Below are 18,582 nucleotides of genomic sequence, written 5' to 3'. Positions count from 1 at the left end.
GCGTTTCCGCCGCGCTTCCGTTTCCCGTGACGTCACCGGCTCGGCCCGCCATTCGGGCGCTCGTGGTGAGGCGGCTTCGCCGGTACCGCGCGGCTCCGCGCCGGGACCGCCTCTGGGCCGGGACCGCCTCTGATCTGGACCGCCTCTGATCTGGGCCAGGGCCGCCTCTGGGCCGGGACTGGCTCGTTGGAGCCCCGGAGCGTCCTCAGAGCGGCCCCAGTGAGCATGGAGCCCCAGGAGGTGCGACGGGGGGGAGTGGGGACACGGCGGGATAGGGGGCCCGGGAGTGGCGGGAGGGGACAGGGGCGAGGGGGCAGGTGACAGAGGAGGGGAGGGGCAGTGGGGGATGGGGGACACGGGGAGTGGCGGGAAGGGGGCAGGTGACAAGGGGGAGGAGTGGATGGCAGAGGGGACAAGGGAGCGACAGAGGGGACAGCAGAGCCCTAGAAGGAGGGGCAAAAAGGACCCCTCGGGGGCAGGGGGCCACAAGTGCCACCAGGTCCCTGTCCCCTCCCCAGCTGTCCCCAGCGCTGCTGCAGCCACAGGTCACCGCGGTGGCCGTCCTGGATGAGCTGCTGGCCACCATGGCCAGTCTGGACAAGGACTTGGTGCTGCTGCCCGTGTCCCCGTGGGGCCTGCACTGGGACCTGGAGAGGTTCACCAAGGATTTCTGGGCCAGCCTGGAGTGCATCAGTGGCACCTGGTGGCAGCGCCGTGGCACCTGCGAGGATGACGATGGTTGCCACGATGACCCTCCCACCTCCCTGAGCCAGGCCCTGGCTGCCTACGCAGGTACGCCGTGGACCAAGTGGGACGATGTGACAATGGTGGCCATCGAGTGGCACGCCTCGGTGGCCGTGCTCGAGGACACCTGGGCCTGGCTGGCCAGGAGGGCCACCAAGCTCCGCGACGCCTGCAGGGAGGTGGCCACTGCGGCAGCCGACATGGTGGCCACCACCAGCGCCTGGGCCAGGGAGCTGCAGGACAAGGTTGCCGGCTGTGGGACAGCTCGGGACATCCTGGTGGCTACGGCCCGGCAGCTGGGTCTGGCCCTGGACAGGGAGGAGGTGGCTGAGATGGTGGCTGGGCACAAAGCCCAGCTGAGGGGAGATTCCAGGGTGGCCACCAGCCAGGCAACGAGGGCCACCATGGTGAGACAGAAGGTGGAGGTGGCCCTTGGGCTGCTGGAGCGCTTGGTGGCCGCGTGTGACGAAGCCACCGCCTCCCCCCGTGAGCTGCGGCACAGGGTTGGGGACATCAAGGCCACCCTGGAGGGGACAAAGGAGGCAACCCCTGATGTCCCTGAGGACTTGGTGGCCAAGGTGACCGTGGCCGAGCGGCTGTGGGAGGCCAACGCCCGCCTGGCCAAGGACCACCTGGTGGGGACACTTGTCTACATCATCGACTTCTTCTTCGATGGTAACCCCGACAGCGCTAGTGGCTGCGGGGTGGCCGAGCGGTGCCAAAGAGCCATTGAGGCCATCCCGAGGCTCGTCGGGCCCCCGGAGCGTCCCCGGAGCGTCCCCGGAGCGTCCACGGAGCGTCCACGGAGCGTCCACGGAGTGTCCCCAGCCAGCGTGGAGCCCGAAAAGGTTTGACAAGGGCAGGGGAGAGAGGGACAGAGGGGACAATGGCGGGGAGGGGGCATGGGGGGATAGGGGGGACACGGGGGGGGGAGGGTGGCAGAGGGCACAGCGAGGGATGGCAGGGGCTATGAGTGTGCTGGCAGAGGGGTGGCAGAGGGGACAGCAGTGGGGGCAGGGGGGTGACAGGGGCTACGAGGGGAGGGGTGGGGGTGGCAGAGGGAACGAGAGGCTGACAAAGGGACAGAGGGGCAAAGGGGACCCCACGAGGGCACAGGGCCACCCCAGGAGGCCACAAGTGCCATGAGGTCCCTGACACCTCCCTTGTCCCCTCCCCAGATGCAGGAGGTGATGTTTGACATTCTGGCCACCCTGGACAAGGTGGTGGCCATTCTGACCGGGCCAGGTCAGCAGGGTGCGCAGCAGCGCGTGTACCCAAAGTTCCTGTGCTCAGACATGAGGAGCGTCATCTGGCACCTCCGTAAGACCCTGGAGCGTGGCAGTGTCACCTCCCTGGGCCAGGCCCTGGCCACCCTTGAGGCCAACCCGGGGGCCACCTGGGCCAGTGTGAGAGCCGTGGCCAAGGCCTGGCGAGAGTCGGCGGCCACACTCCGGAGGAGCTGGGAACGGCTGGCCGAGGAGGCCGCCAAGATCCGCGACGCCTGTGAGGACACGGCCACTGCCCTGGGCTGGGACGTGCAGGATGAGGGCGCCTGCATCATGATAGCTTGCAGCAACGGGATGGCCACGGGCCACCAGCAGCTGCTGCTGACCCTGGACAGGGCGGAGGTGGTCTCGGTGTCCACAAGTGTTGAGGAGGCCAACAATGCCATGGTAGAGGCCGTGGTGGCCACCAGCCAAGCAAGGGCAGCCACCAGAAGCGAACAGGTAGAGGTGGTCCTGGGGCTGCTGGAGCGCTTGGTGGAGATGTGTGACAAAGGCACCATGTTCACCTGGGACATGCAGTGCCGGCTCAGGGCCATGGAGGCCACCCTGGAGGAGATAAAGAAGGTGTCCCCCGATGTCCCCAAGGCCTTGGCGGCCAGAGCGGTGGAGGCCAAGCGGATGTGGGAGGCCAGCACCAAGCTGTTCACGTGTCAGCTGCAGGGAGTGCTTGGGGACATCAATGACTTCCTCTTCAGTCCCTATAGTGGGTGCGGTGGCCCCGGTGGCCAAGCAATAGCAGAAAGCCATTGAGGACGTCCTGAGGCTGCTGCGGGGACAGTGATGTCACTGCTGTGATGTCATCAGGGCAGTGACATCACTGGGGAGACTTGTGGATACTCGAGTGCCTCCAGCTCCTTGTGTCACCCAGAGCTTCCCAAATGCCACCAGCTTCTCATGTCACCAAGAGCTTCCCAAGTGCCACCAGCTCCGAGTGTCACCAAGAGTCCCCCGAGTACCACCAGCTCCGAATGTCACCGGGACTTTGTGCAGGAGAAACTGGGGGGAGTCCTTCTGCCACCAAGAGCCCTCTGAGTGTCACTAGGACTGGCCCAGCACCCGTGTGCAGGTCCCTGGTGTCACCGGGGTCTCTCCCTGTGTCACACACCGCCCTCGGGCACCCACCAGGACCCCCCCAAGCACCGGGACCCCCCCGTGCATTGACCCCCACCCCCCCCGTCACTGAGCACCAGGACAGGGACCAGACCTCCCCCTTGAACCCTAGGATCCCCCCAAGCAGTGCCAGCCCTGAGCACTGGGACAGGGACTGGGCTCCCCCTCCTGCACCGACCCCACCGAGCACCGGGCCCAGACCCCCCTTTGTGCCTCTGCCCCCCCACACCTATCACGGACCTCCCCTTTGACACCCCAGAGCTGCGGGACCCCCGGGAACAGGATCGGGGGAGGCCTGGGGGTGGGACCAGGGGGGCCCCAAGCACTTGAGGGGTCCCTTGGGGCTCGGTCCTGCCCCCCCGTTATGAGCCAGGACCCCCTGTGAGAAACATAGGTTACAAATTGAAATTTTTATAAAAGTTTGTTAAGGGATAAAATCCTGGCGCTAATTACCAAAAGCTCATCATTAATTAAACAGTGTTCTTTACATCTTGACATCACAGGGGTTCCTGCATATTCATGAGGATTCATGCATATTCATAATATTGATATAGATAGTAATATTATATAGAGAGAGTAATTAAATGGAAATGTATATTTTATTAAAATATTTTCGCATTAATATATAAATATTTTGCATTATATAAATTTTTTGCATCAATATATTTTTTTTTGCATTAATATACAAACAGATTTTATTTTATGTCACCGGAGCTACCAAGCCCCAGGATTGACTGACAGGGGCTTCTCCCAATCAGATCTCGTATGAAGCTGCAAGCGTTTCACTGGCCAGACCCCAAGGGGACGAGGAGTTTGGACCAAAGAGAATACCCAGACCGGGTCTTTCAAAATGCCCTTTACACGGGGAGGCGTGGAAAATAAATTCCTCTGTTGCCACACTGTCCTCGGGTGAGGTTATGATGCTCGTACCCCCAATCGTGTGTTCTGTTTCTGCTGGATATTCTCTTCTGTGCCTTCAGGACTGGTTCTGAGAGCAAAGGCGGGGAGAACACGAAGCTCAGTTTGTTATCAGGGACTGCACTCACTCCTCAAAAAGCAACACTCCTCCCCATTCTGCTGGACTGTGGTGTCTGGGCACGGACGGGGCAGAACAGAGTGCTCCTTTGCATTTTAGTTACTTTAGCCAGCTGAGGCACTCTTGAGTTTTCCCTGGACTGTTTTTTTTTCCCTTGTCTTGGAACCATCTGAACCCGCTCCGGACTGGGAAACACCGAGAAACACCGGGAAACACTGGGAGTTTTGCACTTTGTGACCTGCAGCAGCCATCCCCAGCACTGGAGGGACCGATAACAGAGCAACCACCCACGGGAGAGACTTTCTGAATTGGTCATCTCTTCAGAGCGGTGAAAGAGTTTTGTCATCTGGTGTGGTTCATTTTTAGTGCAGGGGAGCGCTTTGCTTGTTAAATAAACAGGTTTTTTTCCACTTCTCTCCAAGGAAATTTTCCTGAACCAGTTGGGGGGAGGGCCTGTGGGGGTTTGCTTTCTAGGGGGGGCTCCTTCTGGAGGTTTTCTCCCAAATTTGCCCTAAACCATACACTGTAACACTAAATAGTTCTATAAAACGAAATAGCTGTACTGAAAGATTCTCAACAAAACACAGGCTTAAAAAAGGGCAGGAAACTGGAAATTTGCCCAGGGCTGGGTGTCCCTCAGGGCTTTAGATCTTTATCAAACGTCACTTCTGATAGCTGGGATTCTTCTCCTCCTGCTTTAAATCACCTGGGGGCTTCAGCCAGGGCCAATTGTGGGGGTGTGCAGTGTGCCAGGGACTCCTGAGGCACAGTCCTTAGTGGCCACTCGCTGGGCCCTTGGCCTTTTGAGATAACGGCCACACCTGAGATAACAACAGCCACATCTGAGATAACAGCCTGTCATGGTTTGACACTGGCGCAATGCCAGTGCCTTCATAAAAATATACCTTCTCAAATGAATGCTGTGAGATGTTATCAGGAACAGAGCAGAGCAGGCTTAAGCTTAATAACAAAGGAAAAAAAAACTTCATTAAACTACTACTAGTATAAAAGATACACACACTAAATCTAGGATGAAGACTTTCTAAAACACTCTTTTTCTTCTTAATTTCTAAAACAATTACTATGAAACATTACCTGGGATTCTTGATTAAATTACTACTCTTTAGATAATCAATACTCAGTTTATCAAGGGAGAGAGGAGTCTTTCTATAGAACCCCCCAGAAAACACAGTTGTTACTTCTTGTGTTTCTATGTTACACATGGCAACTGCCTGGAGAAAATCTGCTAGTGTGACACTCTTCTTTCTATGTTACAGTGCTCTCACTACTGTGCATGGACAGACTGCCTATAGGGCTCTTTTAAGGATGCTTTGCTATGGACTAAAAGGGACAACAGTTCAGCTTCTCATCTTGGGACTACAGTTTCTCTTATTTTTCCCTGGGGCTAAGGGTCCAGGAATAGAGATTATATTTTTCTTGAAGACAGAGGGCATCACTATTTCCTCTTCAGCTTTTCTTTGTTCTTGCTATTCTTGTGCTGGTGGTTGCTGAAGCAGGTCTCCTTGGGTCACCACTGCATTCCCCTAAAATGCAGTCTTTATTGTAAGAGAATTTAGTTCAATCTATGGCTAGCAAGAAAAGTCTAACTAAAACCTACTCTATCATCTCTTTTCACTTAAAAATTTCTTCTTCTAACATTTCAAGTTCTGGACTGTCTCTCTTCTACTATAAATTGAAGAAAACTAATATTTTACAAAACTTTTATTTCTCAAGAAAGACTTAAAAGTTCAGACTCCCTAGATAGCTGAAATCTCTGCCTAGAACTCTTAAATCCCACACTAGGCATCATTCCCCCCCCTTCTCTTTCTCCTCTATCGGCAAATTCTAAGTGCTGTCAGGCTCTCTGTCTCTTTCCCTCTCGGGGGGGGGGGGGGAAAGAAAGGCATCTTTGCTTCTCTTTACCCTTCTGTCCGCAAGAGCTAACTCAGTTCTAGACTTTCAGCCCCCTCAGCTTAATTAGACCAGGCTGCATGGCTTCCCCTCTCTCACCCAGCCTATGGCTGGGCAGGAGAGAGTCTGCACTCTCTGACGACCAGAACTAAAGAAACAGTTCCCTTAAGAGTTTTTGCTTTTAACCCCCTGTGTTCTCAGAAGTGTGTCTATACTTTCAGTGGTCACTCTAAGTGCCAATATCCAAACCTGACCACTAATTAGTTTAACCCAACTTCCTGAAAAAAAATTCACTTCCATGTTAAACCACGACACAGCCACACCTGAGATAACAACAGCCACATCTGAGATAACAGCTACATCTGAGATAACAAGAGCCATATCTGAGATAACAACAGCCACATCTGAGATAACAGCTACATCTCAGATAACAGTCACACTTGGTCGCTGTTGAGGCAGGACAGGAACAGAAGAACTCCAGACGGCGAGAAGAAAACTCCACTTTATTTCAAATGCACCACTCTATTTATAAAGAACATTGTGCAGACCAATTTCATTGGTCTTAAATTAAAAACATCTCACACCATCAGTGTGCTCTGAATGATGCACGGTGGCAGAACATATCTAAAAACAATGTGAACAAGAGAGATAGAGAATTATTTACATTCTTTTCCAACTCCCTCCCAGGCCCAGACTGGTAGAAATGTCTCTTTTTCTCTCTGACTGAACTGAGAATATCCACAACGGCCCAAACCCTCCCTGCCCAATCACGGGAGGTCCCGGCCAGGTGCAAGCCCATGGGGAGGGGCTGCGGCTGCCACTGGCTCAGGAGCTCTGTGGGCAGAGAAAAGGGCGTGATGGAGGGCTTCCCTTAGTGGTGCCTCCATTGGTGTTGGGTCAAGGTTGAGCTCTGTGAGAAGCTCTTCCCACACTCCCCATACTCGTAGGGCCTCTCTCTGGTGTGGATGCACCTGTGGGTGATGAGGGTGGAGTTTTGCTTGAAGTCCTCGCCGCAGCTGGGGCAGCAGAAGAACCTCTCCTCTGTGTGAAGGGGCAACAGATGAGGCTGGAGCTCCACCCAAAGCCCTTTCTGAAATGAACAGGGCTAATGCCTTTATAAATGTTCAGCTCTTAATTGAAAAGATCAGCTGGGCAGGGGGCCCGACACAGAGCTCACCCCTGCTGTTGTAGCTTTCCCAGGAGGCGTGCAGAGTCTGTCACTGAAGTCCAGAGCAGCAGCTGTCCCCTCTCCTTTCCTTGTGGCACACCGGTGGCCAGAGGATGAAGAGGCATGGCGTGCAGAGTCTGTTGCTGAAGTCCAGAACAACAGCTATCCCCGCTCCTTCCCTTGTGGCAGCACCAGGATTCTGTCTTTCCGTCTCCGCTTCCCACAGCCTATTCTAGTCTAGTCTTTTTTAGGTGATGATGACGGGCAAAAGTCATTCAGGGGATGTGTTTCCCTCTTCCTCAGCTAGGGCATTTGTCTAGGCCCCTCTACTGTGTTTAGTTCTTTATTTAGGGGTGTCTTTATCCCCTAAAAAATGCTCCCATGATCCCAAGGGGTTTTTTATTTGCATTTTAGTCCCAGAATGTCTGTATGGTAGGGGGAGGCAGGTTATCTCCAGGTAGTTTAGAGAAAACAAACAGAGCAATTAGCTAATTAACATTTCAATATCGGTACTCAGCTACAGCCAGCAGCCATTCCAGTGTTGCCATGGGAACTAGGAAGGCCCTGCCACGTCTCTGGGGAACACCTGGGAACTTTGTTCATTACACTTCTCACACTCCCCACACTCGTAGGGCCGTTTCCCCATGGGGATCACCTGGTGCTGGATCAGGTCTGAGGACTGGAGCTCTGGCTGAAGCTCTTCCCACATTCCAAGCACTTTGTGGGGCTTCTCCCTGCCATGAGGCTTCTCCACCAGCTCTGAGTGCCGAATGGATCTCCGGCTGCCTTCCCGGCACAGGGGGAATCTTTCCTCCTTGCAGCTCCCGGGCCTGGGTTTGCAGCCCCTCCTTGTATGAGATCTCCAGGGCTTTTCCTCCCCATTGCATTCCTGTGCTGTGGAGCTGCTCAAAATGGCCTCAAAACAGAGGCTCTGCCCCAGGGATTTGTCCTCCCAGGTCTCCGTCTGCAGTTCAGTGCCTGGGGTAAGGAAAGAAAAGGAGAGGAAGGAATGAGGAAGGAGGGTGGACAAGGAGAGGATGGGATTTACCTCTGTGCCAGAGGGAAGGAGATCCCACCAATTCATCCCTGGCAGGATGGCGTTGGCAGCGGGGCTGTCCTGCAGCCAGGGGCAATGTTGGGCTGGGAGATGGAACAGAGGAGAGGGGGAAAAGGGGCAGTGACTTCCTCCTCACCTGCCCCAGGGTCCCATGCTATCTTCCTTTTCCTCACAGCCTCCACCAGCTCCATCCGAACAGAGTCTGGGATTGACAAATCCTGGCTTGGGGGAAAAGCAAGGGGTGAGCACCTTGGTCCTGCTGCCCAAGTCCAGCTCAAGAAGTCACCGCCCTGTTCAGGGTCGGACGGGCCCAGACCCTGCTCATCTCCAGCCTCCCCCACCCCTCCAGGCTGCTGGGATCCCCCAGCTCCGGGATTGGCCCTTGCTGCTCTCCCCACTCCGATGCCAATTGGAACCCCAAAACCAATGTTCCCCCAAAAGTGTTACCACTGCCCCAGCCTGTACAGAGAGATTGCCACAGAAACCCTCCACAGTTCTCCAAAGGGACATCTGCATCTCACCTTTGGGACAATGCAAGATCCAAACATCCCCTTCTCTGCAAAAAAAAACCTCCCAGAAACCCCCCAATGGATCTGGGGCGAGCTCCCCCTCCCCACTCACCTGTGGGATCTGGGGGTGTCGATGCTGCCAGGGCCAGGGGAGCTGCAGCCTCAGTAGACGGGCAGGAAAACCATGTGGTTCTGCTGTGGCTCCTCCTCTTCCTCCTCCTGTTCCTGCTCCTCCTCTTCCCCATCCTCCTCCTCCTCCTCCGTGCCCACGCAAGATCCCCCTTTCCCACCCACTTCTCCCCCATGGCTGCAGCACCACCAGCTTTTGGGTGGAGGGAACCCCCCCATGAGCCCCCCAGGGGTGGGCAGGGGGCTTGGGGACCTACCCAGGGCAAATCCATTCCCCCTCAGTGAAACATAAACTTTAAGAGATTTAGAGATTTTAGAGGAGCTAAGATTTTAGTTAGAGATAAGCCTTACTAGAGTTAATTAAAATAAAAGGATTCTGTAAGTAGGCCTTGATGAAGTTAAGAGTTAGTAGTTATCTAATAACTGATTGCTTGTCAATACAATGTTTAGTTAGCTGGGTTTATAATGAAGAACATAGAAACTGACAAATAGCTTTTAGGAACATAAGACAATTGTGGGCCTCCTCTGTTCTGAAACCAATTGAAGACAAGGAATGGGAGTTCTACCAAGGTTCATTTGTCATATTTGCATTGAAAAGGTAGAAAGGTCAGAATGAGGAAGACTTCATTTACTTCCTCATTTTGGGACCCCTCCCCATGAAAGGGACCACCGATCCATTTCAAGGAACAAACTACACATGCTTAATAGCTTTTGAAATTATTAGCATACGAAGCGAGGAATGAGATGTACTAAATTATGAATATGTATTTGTATTTTGGGTATTCGATTCTTGTGTGGATAAAAGGACTCTGTAATCATTTGAAAGGTGCAGTGTGTATTTGGGAGCTATCCCACACGCTGCCCGGCGTCGCAATAAACATACATTTTCTAACTTTAAACTGTTAGAGAGTTTTTCTCCGTCACAATTGGATATCGGTGCTAGATCAATATCCATATTTCTTTAATAAATCATCAGAGCCATAGGGAATCACTCCAGGGATCAAGTGATGGGGACACTAAGGGATCCCCATGGAACCACCCTTTTTCTGTCCCATCCCCACCTTTCCCTCCCCACTCCCATCCTTCCCCCAACAGAAAGATCTCTCCAAACTCAACCTGGGGTCCCATACCTCTCCCACTCAGAATCCTCTTTTCCCCTGCTCTTCCACCCCTTCCCCATTGTCCCTCCAGCTCCACCTCTCACATCTGGGCTTGGATTTGGGGGATCCAAGCCCCTCCTGCTCAGTCTGGGGGTCACATCCCCCCTTTCTCTCAATTCAGGCAGCTCCTGGCAGCTTTTTCCTGGGAGGAATCCCTCAGTTTTGGGAATTTGGGGTGTAGCTCAGGAGTGTGACAGCTCTGTCTGGCTTTCCCGACCCTGCTGTGGCCCCTCAGCTGCCTGTCACCCTGGGGATGCTGGGATTTCCCTCCTGGGGACAAGGACATTCATCCCCTTCCAGGAGCCCAATGTCCAGCTGGGGCTCCAGGTCAGGGGTCCTTGAGCAGCTGCCCCAGAACCTCTGCCAGGGTCTCCAGCGCAGCTGGAGCCACTTGGCCTGGGCTCCCCAAAGGCCTCAGCAAGGCCCAAGTCCCTTCCAGGAACCCTCAACTCCGTCAAACCCAGCATCCCCCACATCGCCTGCCAGTTCCCCCCATGGCACTGGCCCCACATGTCACTGGCCATGCCCCACCATCTCCTCACCCATGGCTGTCTCCCCACCATATTTCCATCCTGGTCATTGTCCCACACATCTCCATCCATGCCTGTGTCCCCCCCATGTCTCCATGAATGGCCCTGTCCCACTCCATGTCCATGCATGCCCATATCACTCTCCATGTCTGTGTCCCACCATGTTGTGTCCTACCATGACCACACCCATGTCTTAGTTCAATGTCTATTTTTACCCCAGCATTGGATATTTTGAAGGGATGAAGAGAAATGAAAAACAAATCAAGGCCAAAAGAAAAGGATTTCCATGTCCGTGCCAGCTGAGGATCCACGTCCTTGGATAGAAGGGAAGAACCTTTTCTGGTGGAATTCCCACCCCACTGTCTCCAAAATCTTGTTTTTTTCCAAAGTTTTTCACCATTTGGCTGCAGAAGATACCCTTGGGCAATAGGAAATCAAAATCATGGAATCCCTGAAATTGGAAAAGACCTCCAAGTCCATTCAGTATTCCTTGATGCCACCAGAAGATAGGACTGAATGCACAAGATGTTCCGGGGTTGAAAGTCAACAAATCCACTCTCCCCAAGGAATTCCCATTTTTGGTCTGTGTCCTGATGGATGCTCCTGCCCCTGAGTTCATCCAGGTGCCCACAAGGAGCCAGGAAGCTGTGGAGCACTCCATCCAGGTGTCTTCCCAACATGGATCACCAAGACAACAGATCACCAGGGCTCTGCCCAATGGGGGTCACTAAGGAACATCCAGAGTGGATCCTCTCATGGAGGATGGAGCTGGAGCAGCACACGGAGCTCTTCCCACACTCAGGGCACTCAGAGGGCTTCCCTTAGTGGCGCCTCCGTTGGTGTTTGGTCAAGACTGCGTTTGTGGAGAAGCTCTTCCCACATTCCCCACACTCATAAGGCCTCTCCCCGGTGTGGATGCGCCGGTGCACAGTGAGGTTGGAGTTGCGGTTGAAGCCCTTCCCACAGTCGGGGCAGCGGAAGGGCCTCTCATCTGTGTGAATCCGCTCATGTTTGAGGAGAGTGGAGCTGGTCCGAAACCTTTTCCCACACTCAGGACACTCGTAGGGCCTCTCCCCGGTGTGAATGCGCTGGTGTGTTTTCAGTTTGGAGCTCCGCCCAAAGCCCTTCCCACATTCCAAACAGGTGTAGGGCCATTCCCCAGTGTGGATCACCCGGTGCTGGATCAGGGCCGAGCTTCCTCTGAAACTCTTCCCACATTCCCCACACTTGTAGGGCCTTTCCCCAGTGTGGATCTTTTGGTGTTCCATAAGCTGGGAGTTCTGGCTGAAGCTCTTCCCACACTCCCCACACTCATAGGGCCGTTCCCCAGTGTGGATCCTCTCGTGTTTCCTCAGGCCAGAGCTGTATCTGAAGCTCATCCCACATTCCCTACACTCATAGGGCTTTTCCCCAGTGTGGATCCTCTGGTGTTGCATCAGGTGGCCCTTCTGGCTAAAGCTCACCCCACATTCCCCACACTCATAAGGCCAGTCTCTGGTGTGGATTACCTGGTGCTGCATCAGTTGGCCCCTCCGGCTGAAGCTCTTCCCACACTCCCCACACTCAAAGGGCTTTTCCCCAGTGTGGATCCTCTGGTGTCGCATCAGGCTGGAGCGGTCGCTGAAGCTCTTCCCACATTCAGGACACTCATAGGGCCGTTCCCCAGTGTGGATCCTCTGGTGCTGGCTCAGGGTGGAGAGATGGCTGAAACCCTTCCCACAATCCAAGCACTCATAGGGCCATTCCCCAGTGTGGATCCTCTGGTGCCGGATCAGGTTGGAGCTCTGGGTGAATCCCCTTCCACATTCCAAGCAGGTGTAGGGCCGTTCCCCAGTGTGGATCCTCTGGTGCTCGATCAGGGTGGAGCTCCGGCTGAAGCTCTTCCCACACTCCCCACACTCGTAGGGCCGTTCCCCAGTGTGGATCCTCTGGTGCTGGATCAGCTTGGAGCTGCAGGTGAAACCCTGCCCACATTCCAAGCACTTGTGCGGCTTCTCCCTGCCACGAGGCTTCTCCACCAGCTCTGAGCTCCGGCTGGATCTCCAGCCGCCTTCCTGCCTCAGGGGAGCTCTTTCCTCCCCGCAGCTCCCTGGGCTGGGTTTGCAGCCCCTCCTCCTGCAGGATCTCTGGGGCTTTTCCTCCTCCTCCATCCAGCCACACCCTGGCAATGACAAATCCTGGTAAGGGGAAAAACAAGAGGAGAGCACCTTGGACTGGGAGTTTCTCCTTGCCCAAGGAGGAACAAACTGACACAGCTGCTCAAAGTCCCGCTAAATTCCTGAACTTCCAGAAGAACAAAGACTTAACAGAGCCATGAATATCGGATGTTATATACAAGGAGGGGTGCACATTAACGAGGACATGCAGCAGGCGCATCGGGAAGTCTCAACCTTCCAAGTTCCTGAGCCAGTGGGCAAAGGCAGAGGGAGATGCGGCCGGGAAAATGAGCATAAAAAGGAGGCTGAGTACTACAACAATGGGAGAGACCGCACGGCAAATGCCCCACGGCCTCTCCCTCTGCTCAGCAATAAAGTCACTTTTACAGGACTCCTCGGTCTCCTCTGGGCACAGAAACCTCCGGCGACGTGAAATTTCCCCGCACGCTCCCGGCGACGGGGCAGCCACCTCTGTCCCACCCACAGCAAGCGGGACGAGGCAGCGCTGCTCCGGCAGCGGCTCCTGCCCAGGCAGCGGCGGGAAGGAGAGCGCGGACAGCCGCTCCCGCAGCGCCCTCGGCCCAGGGCCACCACGGGCCGGACACGGCACAAGCAAGCCGCCGCAGCCCCCTGCCGCCCCCTCCGCCCGCAGCGAGCCCCGAGCCCCCGCAGAACCCAGCGCGGCTCCCACCTGCGCCGGGGCCGCCTCCCAGCTCCGCCAATGCCGCCTCCCCGGCCTCCGGCCGCTGCCGCCGCTCCCGGGCCCGCACAGACGCTCCGCCAATGGCGCCGCTGCCCAGCCAGGGCCGCCCTCAGGCCGCCAGCGGGGCCGTGCTTCGCCCCGCTCTCACCAATCAGCGCGCCACAACCACGACTGACGGCACAGCCGGCCAATCGCAGCGAGGGGCGGGCTCTGCACACGGCACCGCCTCGCCCCGCGCTCTCAGGGCCCCCCGGGCTGTGCGAGGGCAAAGCCGCAGCTGAGGAGCAGCCCTGGAACGGGCCCGGGCCCGGGCCGGCATCCAGCGCAAACACAAACAAACTTCTCCGCACCTCCCGACACGGCTTTCCCGGCCCTGCGCCTTCGCTGCCTCCGCCTCTGCGGCAAGCCCACGAGTCTCACTTCTCCTACCCCTAATTAGGAGCGTCAGTGCATCGCTTGGATTTCCCCCAAAAAGGGAAAACTGCCCAAAGCCCTGTGGGTGAATGAGGGAGGGGAGAGATTTCTGGCAGAAAACTCCAAAACTCAGAGCAGGATAATGAGACGTAAGTGAAGGCACAATTGCAATAGCACAAGGAGTTCTCAAGCACACGCAATCTTTACTAGTATATACAAGCACAGTTTTCTGATCAGTGACTGGATGAATCTCGAAGTGGCAGATACTCTGTTTAGTGTCAAGACAGGCTATTGTAAAATGCAGGCGAACCCAATGGGAAGAATGATGATGTCTGACTTAGTTCAGAAGGCTGAATGATTTCTTTATTATAACTATGCTATAATACATTAATATACTATATAAAGGAAGATACTAAAACTACATACCTACTTTCTCTAACTACCATATCTAACTACTCACAACTTGTGACCCTGTTCTCGAGAATCCAGACACAGGTGGACTTGATTGGCCAGCAGGCTCAAACAATCCTCACCAGAATCCAATCAAGCAATCACCCCAGGTAAACAATTCTCCAAGCACATTCCACATGAGAAAAACAAGGAGCAGAAATAGAAATTGTTTTCTCTTTCTTTCTCTCTGTGCACCTCTATCAAAAATCCTGAGAGAGAGAGAGAGAGAAATGTGCTTGCCACAACGCACATCTTGAGCATCGATAGTATTGCTTTCACAAATGTATCCTAGTTGTTCCCCAGTAGCATAAGATTCTAAGTTTACTGTTTGCCACTTTTCAATCACCTTTCGTGCCCGCACCCTATGTTCTGGGGGGTAGAGCACCATTTTTCATAATTTAATCCTAGTGCGATGATGGGGTGAATAACATAAAAAGTGGCATTACGTACAGTAAGTACAAAGGCAGTGGCCACATTAGAAGCAGGATCATAGGTCACAGATGCTTCTGAGATTTCTTTATATAATCCGAAAATTTACCATAGTCCACCAGGACATTCTCTCAGAATGAATGGCATTATGCCAGACAATGCTTCGAATTTCAGCTGGAAAATTACTTTCATCCTGTCCTAGGTTGACTGTATGATGCTTGTATCGCCAGTTGTCTGTTCTGTTTATGCTGAATAATAAGTTTTGCACCTTAGGACTTATTCCAAGAGTAAAGAGAGAGAAAAGAAGTGCAGAGTTTGTTTTCAGAAACTACACTCACTCCTCCACATTCCTTCTCCCAGACTGTGTTGTCTGCAGACAGACAGTGAGACAGAGCTCTCCTTTGCTTTTTAATTAGTTTTAGCTAACTGAAGCAAAGAAGTTCCCTAGACTGTAGTTTTTTCCTTTTCTTTAGACCTGCTGAAACCTGCTCTAGACCAGAAGAGCACCAGCAGCTTGCACCTGTGGCCCAGTGGGCCAGGCCTGGGCCACAGCATTTCCAGCGCCAGAGGGAAAGATAAGAGACTGAGTGAGCCGAGCTGCAACCCAGGCAAGAGAGGAATTTTTCTGAGTTTGTCTCACTTTTAAAGCAGCAAGAAATTTCATTGTTTAATATTGTTTAAGTTTTCTTGTTTAATGAACAGTTTTTTCTACTCTTCTCCAGGGAAGTATTTTTCCCCAAACCAGTTAGAGAGAACGGCCAATTGAATCTGCCTTCTAAAAGAACCCCTTTGGAGATTCTCTCCCAAATTTACCCTGAACCAGGACAAATACATTTATTGGTGCCCAACGTGTGGCTCAAGAATGTGAAAAAAACCTTTATTAATTACATTTTTATTGTGTTTGTTCTATAGTGGGTTACAGCAGTCAGTAACCATGTTACTTATAATGTCTCTTGGGGTAGAGGCCTTCATGTAGCTCTAGTCTCTAAGGTTCTTTGAGGTTTTAGTACCTTTTTAGTCACTAAGAATATTGTCCCTTACACATAGTTTTTACAGTAGAAGAACACAGATTAAAATAGCTATTGTACTAGCCTTAGTGATAGTAGTTTATAGAGCATTTACAAAAATACTAGAGTCTGTTCAAGATATGTATAGTTTATAGTTTCTTCGTCCTACCCTGTGTCCTACTTCCAGTAGTATGCTTTAGGAGTTTATTAGTAATTACACCCAGTTTATTAGAAGAGGAGCAGGAGATTAGGTTTTCCAGCCTCTCCTTTCCTTCTTCTCCTTTAAATCTGTTATGTCACTTCTAAGAATGTTCAGTTTTCCCTAAATGTTAAAGAGACCATCTTTCTAGTATCTTTCCTAGTTAACATCCTTTATACAGTCCACAGCTTCTCTAAAGTGAAAGCTGAGATGTCCAGAAGAGCTGATGAGACCCCTGACCCAAGTGTAGAAATTCCTGAGTAGTGTAGAGAATGAGAAAATATAGGCCAAATCTTAAAATAATTTTCTGACCCTGTAGAGTGGGATTTTCCACATGAACAAATTCAGAACCCAGATAAGGTAGAGAACTACCTGAAAGAGAAGTGCCATGATGACTCTAGAGAAAAAAGAAACATTGCAATAAGCTAGACCCTAGCCTATGCTTATCGCACCCTACTAAATACTGTAAGGCAGCAAACAGAGAAAGGGGGGCAGGGAGATAAACCAGCAGCTATCCCAGTCACTCAGGCTGCAGCCAGTGCCCCAGCTACTCAAGTTGTAGCTAATCCAGACAGTAACCCTAAGCCACTGGCACTCGCTATAAGAAAGAAACACACAAGCAAAACCAATTGACCAGTGACCGACAATAATGATCCAGGAAAAAGACCCTCAAAGCCAATTACTAACACAAAAGCTAAAGTTAAAGCAACTGATACAAGATCAGAAGCCACTATTAAGTCCTATTCCCTGAAGAACCTTCATAGCCTAAAAAAAGATTACACTCAAAAACCTAATAAATCTATAGTTAGTTAGTTAATCCATCTTTAAGATGCTACAAGGGAGGCTACGATTTTAGACAGTAGTGAAGCAAAGCATTTAAGATCCCTATCACATGATCCAGTTATTGACCAAAGAATGTGAAGGGGGCTGACTCTCAGAGTCTCTGGGCACAGGTCCTAAGAAATGTAGCACAAAGACATCTGTATGCAGACAATCTTTATATGCAACAAATCCACTAAAAGACCATAGAACAAAGAATTCAACTCTTGAAGAAAATAGCAGTAACAGAAATTGTCTTCTCAGATGATATAACCACTGTAAATCCAAACTTAGTACCGTGTACACCCGTAATGTAACAGAAACTTATTCGACTTAAGCCACAAGAATACGCTTCTGCTTTAGCAATAATAAAGCGAAATGATAATAAAGAGACTGTGCTTAATATGACCAAAAAGCTCCAAGCATGTGCAGATGCTATACGTGGCCTAACACATACCAAAATTGCAGCAATAAAAACACGTCTGCAGAAGTTAGAAGACAAGATAGAAGAGAACTATTACGGCCTGGCGGTCCCCAGGGGTCCATCTGGCCCCCGGGGCAGCAGCTGCCGTAGGTGTCTTGGATAGCACTGTGCTGATGTGCAGTCTGGGCCCCCCAGCTAGCTCTGAGCCGCTGGCTACTTTGCGAGCACTTGTGGAGTGATTTCAGCTCTTAGTGATTTCAGCTCTTAGTGATTTCAGCTCTGTGCTCGCAAAGTGCCTCAGCAGATGCAGGGAAGGAGAGAGGTGAAGGCTGTGTGGAGTTCTGCGGAGATGTCTTTATTGGCAGTTTCTGCAAAGGGTTCCAGTGACAGCTCTTCCGTCTGAACTGGGCAATGGTATGGGTTTATATAGGCTGTTGAGGGATCAGGATTTGTCCTATGGCTGAGGTCGAGGAGAATACGACCTATAGCCTTACAGAGAGATAACAGGGGTCTGATGTGCTGAAGAGAGACCACTCTGTTCCACTCATCATGACTCTGCATTTCTTATCTTAGGCTAGTGACCTCCATGGAGGCCTTGCTATAACTCCATTCTCTGTATTTAGTAAAAATGCATGTCCTATAGTTCTTTTGAAACAGTTGACAAGGCATGAGAACATAGTTAACACAATGACAATTACAATGAAAATCCACAAAATTCCCTTAACCAAAGATGCAACCCATCCCGTTTATCCCCATTGACTGAAAAGGTCATTAACCCAGTCTGGGTTGTTTTCTACTTTTAAGTCCTCCACAAGTTCCTTCAGTTTCTGGATGTTTGCGTGGATGGATTCTGAGCGTGAAGAGAGGTTGAAACAACACATCCCTTCAAAGTCTTCGCAGCCATGTCCGTGGGCTAGCAGTAGGAAATTGATCGCTGCTCGATTTTGAAGTGATGCATGTCTCGTGGTTTCTTCTTCCTTTAAAAGATCACTTAGGGTGGCAGAGGTAGCATTGGCTTGCTTGCTGAGCCAGCACCCTAAGTGATTTATTTCCCCAAGAGCTTTAGCTGCAGCTACCCAGGGTAGGAATAGCGAGACTGCAATCTTTTTTGTTTTATTCCAATCATATAATTTTGGATCGCAATTTTCATCAAATTCCATGTAGGATCTTTTGTGGCGTTTTAATTAGCTTTCTTTTTTCCAATTATATAACAAGGTAATATTTGGAGTGAGGGTGGAAAGTTTTCCAAGGCTACAGGGACCTCCCTGAAGGCCGGAGGGAATCCCAGCCCATACTCTGTCACCACAGATGAGAAAAGTTCCCTTGGGTAATACTTTGGGG

The 18,582-nt window shown here is 52.1% G+C and overlaps 2 protein-coding genes across 3 annotated transcripts; one reads left to right on the top strand and one right to left on the bottom strand.

Moving 5' to 3' along the window:
- The first annotated feature begins 53 nt into the window (after nucleotides 1–53).
- LOC128801721 (uncharacterized) lies at nucleotides 54–3,805 on the top strand. Its single transcript, XM_053967777.1, has 3 exons — nucleotides 54–240; nucleotides 519–1,592; nucleotides 1,923–3,805. The coding sequence occupies exons 1-3, from the start codon at nucleotides 226–228 to the stop codon at nucleotides 2,778–2,780; spliced, it is 1,947 nt and encodes a 648-aa protein (XP_053823752.1). The 5' UTR covers nucleotides 54–225; the 3' UTR covers nucleotides 2,781–3,805.
- Nucleotides 3,806–6,571: 2,766 nt separating this feature from the next.
- LOC128801740 (zinc finger protein 418-like) lies at nucleotides 6,572–13,905 on the bottom strand. Of its 2 annotated transcripts, XR_008435236.1 has the most exons (3): nucleotides 13,488–13,905; nucleotides 8,449–8,530; nucleotides 6,572–8,233 (listed from the first exon to the last, which is right to left on the bottom strand). XR_008435236.1 is itself a non-coding variant. In XM_053967828.1 (2 exons), the coding sequence occupies exon 2, from the start codon at nucleotides 12,788–12,790 to the stop codon at nucleotides 11,462–11,464; it is 1,329 nt and encodes a 442-aa protein (XP_053823803.1). In that variant the 5' UTR covers nucleotides 12,791–12,817; nucleotides 13,488–13,905; the 3' UTR covers nucleotides 9,701–11,461. The 2 variants fall into 2 exon arrangements, 1 of the variants encoding a protein (XP_053823803.1); XM_053967828.1 differs by lacking the exons at nucleotides 6,572–8,233; nucleotides 8,449–8,530 and adding an exon at nucleotides 9,701–12,817.
- Between the last annotated feature and the right edge of the window lie 4,677 nt (nucleotides 13,906–18,582).

Source organism: Vidua chalybeata, chromosome 31, assembly GCF_026979565.1.
Source record: "Vidua chalybeata isolate OUT-0048 chromosome 31, bVidCha1 merged haplotype, whole genome shotgun sequence".
Lineage (NCBI taxonomy): Eukaryota > Metazoa > Chordata > Aves > Passeriformes > Viduidae > Vidua > Vidua chalybeata.
Note: the sequence above shows the minus strand (reverse complement) of the source record. Positions and strands in the feature narration are given on the sequence as shown.